The sequence below is a fragment of the Rhagoletis zephyria genome, unplaced genomic scaffold (assembly GCF_001687245.7).
Source record: "Rhagoletis zephyria isolate East Lansing unplaced genomic scaffold, Rhagoletis_zephyria_1.1 Rzeph_scaffold_00235, whole genome shotgun sequence".
In the NCBI taxonomy this organism is placed as follows: domain Eukaryota; kingdom Metazoa; phylum Arthropoda; class Insecta; order Diptera; family Tephritidae; genus Rhagoletis; species Rhagoletis zephyria.
Genome location: NW_016157319.1, coordinates 271,094 through 282,114, shown reverse-complemented (window position 1 = coordinate 282,114; position 11,021 = coordinate 271,094). Strand labels below are relative to the sequence as shown.

The 11,021-nt window shown below is 35.4% G+C and overlaps 1 protein-coding gene and 1 long non-coding RNA gene across 2 annotated transcripts; both read left to right on the top strand.

Annotated features, from left to right (window-relative positions):
- Positions 1–4,390: 4,390 nt before the first annotated feature.
- wrapper (immunoglobulin domain-containing protein wrapper) lies at positions 4,391–10,000 on the top strand. The gene is made up of 6 exons (XM_017609587.1): positions 4,391–5,070; positions 7,960–8,442; positions 8,545–8,988; positions 9,048–9,128; positions 9,191–9,325; positions 9,389–10,000. The coding sequence occupies exons 1-6, from the start codon at positions 4,893–4,895 to the stop codon at positions 9,601–9,603; spliced, it is 1,536 nt and encodes a 511-aa protein (XP_017465076.1). The 5' UTR covers positions 4,391–4,892; the 3' UTR covers positions 9,604–10,000.
- A 153-nt stretch (positions 10,001–10,153) lies between these two features.
- Positions 10,154–11,021, top strand: LOC108358320 (uncharacterized). Its single transcript, XR_001846752.1, has 3 exons — positions 10,154–10,523; positions 10,586–10,815; positions 10,971–11,021. It is a non-coding gene; the product is annotated as an uncharacterized LOC108358320 (long non-coding RNA).

Below are 11,021 nucleotides of genomic sequence, written 5' to 3'. Positions count from 1 at the left end.
GGTATATGTATTTATCTCTCACCGATTTGACGTGAATTGGCCAAAGACATTGTGCGATTTGACCCTGCCATACTATTTCTAATGGAGTTTTCTGAAGTTCCAGATCTATGCCAATAAGCTGATGAATCGAAAGTAAACATACCCCGGGCCATCGTTCGAATTCAGGCGCAGCTTTTCAATATATTCATTGAAAACTAAATCGCTCGAATTCGGCCCTGTTTTCGAAAAATCCCGCGAGATCGCTAAAAATACCAAAATAATACTTAAGAGTGCCGAAAAACCCCTAAAATACCGAAACATTTCGAAAAACAAAACGCGACGAATCCTGAAAGCTCCCAAAGGTCTCGAAAAATTGGGAAAATAATCCAAAAATGTCTCGAAATATGTAGTCCCGAAAAACTTGAAAAACCTTGAAATATTTCGAAAAATTAAACACGAGAAATGCTCAAAAGTCTTGAAAAGTTTTGAGAAGTGTAAAAAAGTAGAACCCTTCCGACAAGATCTCATAAAACCCGAAAAATCACAAGCCAATGTTAATGTCAAAAAGAGCACATAATAACACAGCCACACAAAAAAAAATTTGTGTTCTGACCCAAAGGTCTCACTATGTGTACTTTATGTTTTTGGGGTCGCTGAATCCGAATCCGAGGTCCATTTAACCCCATCAGTTCAGGGTTTTGATATAACCCCAGAAAACCAATATGGCGGACACCTTTTGGAAAAATTCATCGGATTCGCTTGAAACTCGTTACTCAGGGGTTTTGGGAGTCACCGATTACGAATTTGATGTCAGTTTTCGAAAATTCAAAATGGCGGATCCAATATGGCGGACACTTTTTGTAAAATTCGTCGGATTCGCTTGAAAATCGTTACTCAGGGGTTTTAGGGGTCCCCCAAAATTGGTCGGATCAATATTAAGATACCTTCAAAATCCACTTGTTTATAAATAAAATTAGTTCTCAAATTTGTTGTTTTTCTAAAAAATACTCTCAGATGATAGAGGAGTTTAAGCATAAATTTTTTTAAAAATTGTATCAACGAAGTGGAGGTATTTTCAAATCGGTATAGCTCACGTAAATCTTAATATTTTTCCGAAATATTTTGAAGGAAGTCTAAAAATATAGTCGATTGTATAATTCCGTTGAAAACCCCGTAAATTTTTTGTGATGCTCCCTAATATACACACATGTTATTAGGGAGGGCATAGGAGTTCCGTTGGCAACCTTGAATAAACGGTCTCACAGTCGGCTCAGCGAGCGCTGGGCGAAAACCCCGACATGCATAGTTGCAAGGTCCTTCTGGCCGGTTGTTGAACGCAAGCGGTCAAGGGAGCTTCTGCAGCTGGATAAGCGAAAGCTTTCGATTCTTGTAGGTGTACTAACTGGGCATTGTCCTTTAGGGACCCATGCGGTGCGACTGAATATCGTCACGGATCTCTGCTGCCGCAGTTGTCTGAAAAAACGAGGTAGAATCATCTCCGCGTTTCCATCTCAGCTGCCCGGCATACGCTAGTCTCAGGTTTAAGCAACTCGGTGAGCATTTCATCAACGCTCCCGTAAAGCTCTCCGGGGTGGGCATCAGCTGTCTGCGGAACTTTGTTGTGAGCACCCAGCGCTTCTCTTTGTTTAACACAGTAGTTGCGTCCCCAACTTTTCTGGGTTAGAACCTGTAAAACTGTCAAAAAGCAAATGAAGCCAGAGAACCGAGTACGGGAACGCTTTCTGGTAAATTCCTGTAAATTCTTACAACTTCTTGCGAGTTAGGGAACGCAACTAGTTACTGTTCGAAGAATTTGTGTAATGTGGTTGCACAGTGGACAATTAAATAATTTCTAAGTGAGTCCTCCTCGAGGGGTATGCCCCAATAACCTAACCTAACCTAACTAGTAATACAGACATAACAGAGAAAATATTATCTTGAAAAGTAAATAACGATTCCCAGGTGCTATAGACAATATCTCAAATGAATCAAATATGGACTAATCGAATAGAGTATTCAATTGCATTTCAGGGAGTAATAGTAGGTATGTACCTCAAGTGCAAGTCTTTAGTTAGCGGTGATTGCATCTAACATAAGTTAAACTGTTGCCAGTCAGATGTACAAATTTTTCGTCATAAATGGAATAATGACATCTTTGTGAAAATTCTCGTGTTTTTGTTCTTGGTTAATGATACATTCTCCCAGGTAGAGAATGTTTTTCCCAACATTGACGTCGCGATTCCAGCAAGTACGGCATTTTTGACAAAACTGGTACCTGTGGGGCGATTTGGACGTCAGGTTTACGTTGTAACATTTTGCGCAAAGTTTGGTTGTTCTGAATTCATTAACCATTAGAATATCTGCATGCCGTTGTTTTAGTGCTGTGATTAGTAACCGATTTGGTGTACGCCTATATCCGCGCATTGGTGAGTTCGAAGCAATCTCTGTTGATCCGATGCAGATTAACGTTTTCTCTTCTTTGTTTGGTATCAGTTGTTGCGCAATTTGGTTGAAGGCTTTTTGTCGGCAAATGTATTTCTTCAGCTTCAGCCGAGCCACCTCTCTCTGCGAGAAATTTTTTTGTTTTTGCTCCAGTATTTCAAGTTGAAATTTACAGTATTCACGGAAGTTCGATGAATTCGCAGACAATTCTGATTGTATCGTGAAATCTTTCGTATATTTATGTAGTTTTATTTCGCGACAATAGAAACCAGAAAGGTGTTGATAGTACGAATTTTTGCTTTTCACAGGAACATTCTTCTGGATGCCAGCAAAAATGAGTCGACACCCAGGATCTAGCCCAATCTTGTTGTCGTATTTTGTTGCGCGTATTTTTATTAGATTACCTTCACAATAATATAATAATATAATGACTACGGAATTTTGATGTAATCCTGAAAACCCTAATTTATGATATAACGACGACGGAATTTTGATGTAATACTGACAATAAACCTGATTTATGATAAAATGACTACGGAATTTTGATGTAATCCTAACAAACCTGATTTATGATATAACGACGACGGAATTTTTATACAATCGCGAGTAAGACGGTAATACTGACCACAACCCTGATATATGTTATAAAACGTAATGTATGCGAAAAAACTTCAAGTTCTACGATAGTTCGTACCGGTCGAATTTTTTTGTGGAAAACGCGAATAAATTTCTGACTGTTCCATAACAATATTTGGATGCACGCATATACTCGGCTCAGGAAATATTTTAAATGTGAGCATGACAAAAAAAAAGTATACATATAGTATACACTGAGCTACCTTTTCGATAAATATTTAAAATGTACTATACCTTGGAGAAAATTGCGCGAAACACCATAATTTTTGCAAATAAAATATCATTGTTTAATTTCGAAAATTTTTTCAAATAACAAGTAACTTTGGCGCTGAAAGGCTTATTACAGCCGATGAGGAAATTGCGTTACGTATCTGCAATGTGCTGCTGCCAATGAATGAATCAGAAAGGATAACACGCATCTATTCATGAGCATATGAGCAACGTAGCATGCTATGACATGGTAAATATCGAATATTTTCAATTTATATATGTACATATTTATAATCGGATATAAAGTTTTAAATACAAATATTTTTTCAGTATTGGATAAATGAATATACTACATCGATAGGAAACTACAAATCCCAGGATACCGGTATAGGCATGACAATGGGCAATTCGGTGTTGGGTTCTATTCTGCCTTTATGGTTGCTGACAAAGTGGAAGTATTTACGCGCTCTTCGAAGGTTAATTCACAGGGATTGAGGTGGGCATCTGATAGATCTGGTTCATATGAAATTCAAGAGGCGGATGGCGTGGCCCATGGTACCAAAATTGTAATTCACTTAAAACCTGAATGCAGGGAATATGTAGATGAGGACCGCATTAGAGGTTGGCATTTTTATTGCTACAGAACAGCGCTTTAGTCAAGTAAGTGACAAAACCCCCAGCTCTCATGGTATTTTGTTTATGGAAATAATTTTTTAACGCCTGCTAAATTGTCACCTTACAAGACACCGAAATATTTCTGCCCCTTATGTATGTACATACTTACATCCTTATGTATAATTGTATATTATTGCGCTAATCGTATTTTGTATTTCACTTTGCATTGTACTGCACTGCTATGCCGCCGAAATAAATAAAAACTTCCCATGACTTTCTTCTAATTATTATCTCCAACGATGCGCAAACAGCACGTTCAACGAGATTTTAACAAAAACTGCCGAATTTTCGGCTGATATTAAATGCCCCGAATAGGCTGATATCTTTGCATGCATTCCTGCAGACACATGTCTGCATTTTGTAAGTCGATCAGAGAGCAGGAAAACAAAGAAAAAAATCGACTTTTAAGAAAAAGAAAGAAACGGAAGCAAACGACGTAATTTTCACTCGCAATTTGTCCAGCGTTCAACACAGCAGCGACTGGCAGCGAAATGTCCACAATGATCACTTAAGTGGCCGCCAGTAAGCGGCGCTTATAGCTTGAGTCGTGAATTCTAGAGAGCCAGTTCGCGATAAACTCTCGGACGATGCGTAGCGGTAGCGTATATGCAATTTTGGAGGCGTTAATTTACCTAATAGTGGTCTAATAAGAAAATAGAGGCAGTGTCATAGTCAAAGCTAATATAATTAAATAAAATTGCTTGCGTGAAAGTGTAGTAAATAAAAAGCGAAAACTAAAAAGAAATTTAAAAAAAATATCACGAAAAAATTGCAAAAAATCAAACTAAAAAACAAACTTTGACGGCTGCTTAGCTAAAAAGTAAAACATCACTTCTAGGCTGTATTTAAAGTGTGCGGACGTCCTTGAAGTCGTAGAAACTATTACCACAAATAACAAAAAAAAACAGGAAGCATTTAATCGCCGCTTTATAACACATAAAATTTCTACGATGACACTTTTAACCGCCGTATGCCATATTATCACAGTTGCGGTTTTATTTGCGGCTGTAAGCTCGAATTTGACGAGCTCTGTTGATGCTGTAGCAGAAATGGCTGAATTAAAGCGCGTTGATGCGACAAGAAAAGTTATGGAAAATGATACCGTGCTGTTGCCTTGTGACAATCATTGTACGTAGTGTATATACGTTTAATAAAAAAATATATATTTAAAATAATATTTTTAAAAGATAATAGTTTTACTAGAAATAAACTGTAAAGCTATGTACTGTAACAAAAATTATCCACGGATTATAGAAAATTTCTTGAAGGCGAAAATGAGCTTATGAGAATAGGATTTTGTTATCCTTGTCAGTGCAGTGTTATTTAGCCCGTAAATTTGCGCTTAAATTATGTTAATTTAATTTCAATGCTTAGCCATTGCTAGGTGTAAAGAGGATATTCTAGCAAACTGAAGAGAAGCGGAAGACATACAGTTGTTGATTTTGTTTGTAAAAATTGATAATTTTCTTTTATGAAAATATGTTTCATGCTTTAACCAAAACCATTTTTCAAAATTCAACAAATTTTCATCAAAAATTTGGACTTTTTAACTTTAATCTTTTGAATATTTTTGCATTTAACTTTGTAAAATACTACCCAGTCCACCTTTAATTCATACACTTCACACTTTTAGTTCATACGATCTTGAAGTAGGTGGGCAGGGTAGTAATTTCAAATGTGATAAATTTTAAAATAAACGTCGCTTATTCCATAATTTGACGGAACTTAAGGCTTTGTACCTTATTTAAGGACTAAGCGACTTCTATTTTAAAATGTATCACATTTGAGAGTATTTTAAGTAGGTAAGTATGCAAAAAAAAACTTTGGAGTTAGGCCACTTCTGCGCTTACGGCCTATGATGTAAGCCTAAATTTCAGAATTTATACAAAATTTAGAAAAATCAAAAAAATTTCATCAAAATTTCGAATTTATTATAAAATTTTAGTATAAGAAAGTTCAAGTTTAAATCGGCTAAAAAATCGCATTGATCTTTAATTATTAATTATATTATTATTGTGCTTGGCTTTTGTGAATTTTTTATATAACAAATGCAATTTATAAAAACTGGCGAATTTTATTTCATGAGAAATTCGTGTTTATAATGAAAACAGTGCAAGATTCCCTCATCTCAAAAAATATTATGATCAACGCGATTGAGAATCAAGCCGTCTGAAACTTGCATTAAAATTGTGTGAGCTATAAAACGGATTACCAAAAATTTTCTAAAAATTCAGATTAAAATGTTCAAAACTTTTATGAATTTTTTTGTTGATTATTCTAAATTTTATATAAAGTTCGAAATTTCGCCTTAATTGGTTTTGGTTAGAACATGAATTATAACTTTATAAAAATTAAAAAAAGTGTAGGTAACTTGCAAAAATTGTTTTAACTTTTTTAAAGCCTAGCAAGAGTTTAGTGTACTTTTGGCCCTGAAAGTTTCAAAAAAAAAAAATTCCGAAGAAGTATGCAAATAAATCTCGAAATGTCCGAAAAGTGACGAAAGATAAAAAAAAAACAATACAATGTGGGGAATCTTGAAAAGTGCAAGTTTAATAAAACCTCGAAAAACCCAAAAAAACATTGAAAAAATTCCGTAAGTGCCTGAAAAATTCCGAATGGTTAAAAACGAAAAATTTGGAAGGGTACTAAAAAATCCTAACTGGTTCCGAAAATAAGCTGAACTATTCTGAATAACTCCGGAAAAATCACGTCCCAAAAATTTAAACATGAAGAACCACGAAAAAGTCCAGAGCGGTCGCGGAAAAATCCCGAAAAGTAATAGACTAAGAATCTCACAAAAATGTATCTATACTCCCAAAATTCCCTGAAAAATTAAGTTTGAAGCTCCGAAAAAATTTTGAGCAGTTGCGAAAGTCTCGAAAAATCTCGGAAAAAATCACAAAATACGAAGAATTGTGAAAAGTACCGAAAATATTGACAAAAAAAGAAAATACGAAGGACCTTCCCCAAATCTTGGAAATTAAGACGAAAAAAACTCGAAAAAAACCGTAAACGAAAAAAAAGTAAAAGACGCAGAATTTTAAAAAGTGCGAAAAAGATCCTCGACAAATTCCGAAACATTTGATTTTATTATCAATGCATAGAAACATAACTTCTAATGATAGAAAAAAATATCAAATAATTTTTAAGCAAAAAACCAAACCGGCTTCAATTCTCATATAAAAATTTAAGAGTACCATAAATTTCTTCATGATCCAAAGATCTAAACCAAATTAGTATTGGGCCACTGAGGTACCACCTTTCCTTTAACACAAGAATTATAGAAATCGGTTAAGGTAGTCCAAAGTAGGACGGTACATGAAAAAAAATATTCCTATTTTTTTGAAGTCGGTTAAAAAAAAAAAAATTTGTTCACTATGCCTTTTTTTTAAAATCCAAAAACAACTTTTATTAACAATCTCTGAAACTAAACATTATTCAGTGATTTGAAAACGAAAATAAATCGAAGCGATTTTCAAAATATTTAGTTTTAAAAGTAATAAATATTTAAAATGAAAACTGAGAAGACTGCATTATTTACGTTATACTTTTAAACATCGATTTAACGACAAATTTTTGACTTGAAAATAAAATTTTTCTGAAACAACTTTGTAAATAAATACCGATTTCAAAAGGCGCGATTTTCTGATTATGCCAAAGATGATGATATTTTAGACGAAAAAAATTAAAATACGAATTTTTCTACTTAGGACTGTTTTTGTCTTGGAAATATTTTTTCAAAAGCGTTCACAGATCCTAGTGGAAGATCACTTTTTGGAATCTGTTTGTTTATTAAGCTCACACATACACAGTTAGCTAGTCTAGCTGGAGTGTTAAAAGGAAGCGTTTCAAGGACGGTCGATTCCAGTAGTAATCAAAACGGCGCTGATTAATTTCTGGTCAAGAACTATCACCTCAGTGGTAACACCTAGAAACTTTTTTGTAGAATAAACTTATAATGAAACTACTATTCTGAGTAAAGAGTCACACAGCTCACTAATTCCCTACACAAATTAGTTACATTTCAGTACGTTCGCTGGTTCAAAGAGAATCAATCGCTCGTAGATTCACGTGACAGCAATGAGACGCCAACACCCGAACGAATACGACTTTGGTCAAATGGTAGTTTACAAATTTCACAACTCCAACCTTCGGATACTGGCGACTATAGCTGCGCTCTCAAAACCGACAATGACACAGAAGTTACGAAAACGCATTCCATAACTGTGCAATTCCCGCCAACAGTGCAGACAGAGCCAGAAGGAAATATTGAACTCCCGATTGGCGCAGTTTTTCAGGTGATGTGTGAAGCCAGAGGTGTGCCACAACCCAAATTATACTGGCGTTGGAATGGCAAATTGGTGGATAATCAACTAATTGGTAATCGTTTGAGTATACAAATTGAAGTGGGTTCGCGTGAACAATCTGGACCGATTGAGTGTGTGGCCAATAACAGCATAGGCGATATAGCGGTGGCAGGCATGTTCTTGAAAGTGCAGTGTAAGTAAGAAAAGTGGTTGGTGAGAGCCATGGTGGAATTATTGCGCCATTGGTGAGAGCATACGAATATGTGGGGAAAATAAATATTTCACAACTTTTCAGTTCCGCCGGAAGTGCGTGTCGTGCAACATGTTGTCTACACCAAGGTTGGTTCACGAAGCGATTTGGAATGCCTTATCGAGGCAGTGCCGCGTGCTAGCGTAAATTGGTACCATCATGGCGTACCAATGACCTATGACTCAAGAATAAGCCGTTACGAAACCGAAATGCAACCAAATGGTTCCAATTTACAATTCAACACAGTTATAAAGCATACGCTGTCTATAAAAAATGTGCGTGACTCAGATCTCGGGCTATACGAGTGTCGTGCGGAAAATAAATTGGGCTTCAAAAGCGCGGCTATTGACTTCACAGGACGTCCAATGCCATGTGTTTTCAAAATCAATCCAGGGGTACAGAGTTCAACCTCACACATTTTGGTGTGGCAAACTGAGAGTTTATCACCGCTAATGGAATTTAAGTTGAAATTTCGACAAATACCATCAGGTAACATTTTAGAAAGAAAAACATTTGTTACATGCACATCTCATTAGCGAAACTTGCAGCAAGCATAACACCACAAACTTTGGACATTGATTTCAAAACCGATTGGACGGTATTGACCATACCATCAGAGCTATCGGCCGGTATTATTTGTATACTAAATTTAAGTTAATATACATAAATATTGCTTTTATGTGCCCTCTAGGTCCCATTCACATTACTACATACACCTTACATGGTCTACAACCAGCTAGTGTCTACGAAGTGGTAGTATACGCCCGCAATCACTTTGGTTGGAGTGAGAGCAGCAAAATAGTAAGATTTGCAACGGGCGGAGAAGGTATTAATATCAATTCGTAAATTAGTATACAATTTTACAACTTATTTCTTTTCATTTGTTCAGTTGAACTGCCGAATTATTCAACTGAAGCCGAGTTGTATAGCAATGAGGACTTGTCGTCTGTAGAGAGCGAGGAAGATCGTAAAAAGGAGGACTCGGTGATTTTGAATGAAGTTTATGATAGAAATACTGTTACATCTGCGTCTTCCAACCGATGGTGTTTTTTGAATTTGGCGAGTCTTGTAGTGTTAACAACTTTAAAGCAAACATTGATATGATAATAAATACATATCTGTGAAAAAATTAAATTAAATAAACAATTTGTAAAGCTTTTAATTAGAAACTCTCACGATTTCTAGTTAATAAACCAAACGGAAAATCAACATCATTATGGGAAACTGAGCAAATAAGGAAACATTGGATTTTATTAACTATAGTACAAAGTTACTGTATACCAAACTGTATACCAATACCTATACTGTGTACCAATATACTGTACCAATATACTGTACTATATACTATAACGATTAATTTATACTATATGTGTAAATATATTAATTACCTTCCAAGCCACTGGCTAGATTTAAAATCATATGACAAAGACCATGATATTCAAAGTAATGATAGCTTTGAATTTCATAAGCGCACTACAAAGTAAATACAGCAACACTAAAAAACTAGTTTATGCACACAAAATTAAAATTTTTTCTTAAATTCATGATTTGCTTAAACGTACAAAAATTTAAATTAAGCACAGCCAATTTAAACGGAAACGCCTGAACGATTACAATTGTCTTCTTTTTTTTTTTTTTTTTTGTGGTGCAAAGACCACATTGCCAGATCAGTCAACAAATGGTTGTCAATGGTAAACAGTCATATGTTTACGGTCAATGGTAGTCAAGTAGTCCGAGTCAAAACAAAGCAAACATGTAGTTAGATTTAATTGTGTATATTAATCTTGATTTGAGAGATATCGCTATACTTTAATATCAGCTATCTTAAGAAATTTTACGAGCTGAGAAATAATAGATACATCCTTCGTTAGCAAGATTTCCTTAATTGTGCGAAAAGTATTAAAAAAGGCAAAATCGCATCTAAACGCATTATATTTAGCGCAGAAGAAGACCGAGTGATCAAGGCTTTCTTCAGTATCACACAAAGGACAAATATTCGTTGGAATTGAACCTATCCGATACAAGTATTTTCTATCATACCTATGACCCGAAAAAAGTCTATTAATAATTTTTATGCATTCCACAGATAGAGACGACTTGTGATACCACGGCTTTGATGGTAGCTCTGGGAAGATTTCCGCAAAGAAAGCTCCCTTGTGTTGCGATAATAGTTTGTATTCCTGATCCCATTCTTCCCTTAAGGAATTGTAAATTTTCCGAAGAGCATCTTTCTTGCTATATCGTACATCTATAGTAGTACCACTGACCAACGCTATTTTTGCAGCCCTGTCCGCCTTTTCATTCAGAACAAAACCGGTATGTCCTGGCACCCAAACAAACTCACAGAACTCGATAGATGATCCCTCAATGATCGTATTGATTTGGGCAACTGTATGCTTGCTTTTTTAAAAGAACACAGCTGGACTTGCTGTCAGTAAAAATTACAATTTTTTTTAAATTACTTTTTGCAGCTATCAAGACAGCGCATTTAATCGCGATTAATTCAGCCGACAGAGAAGACA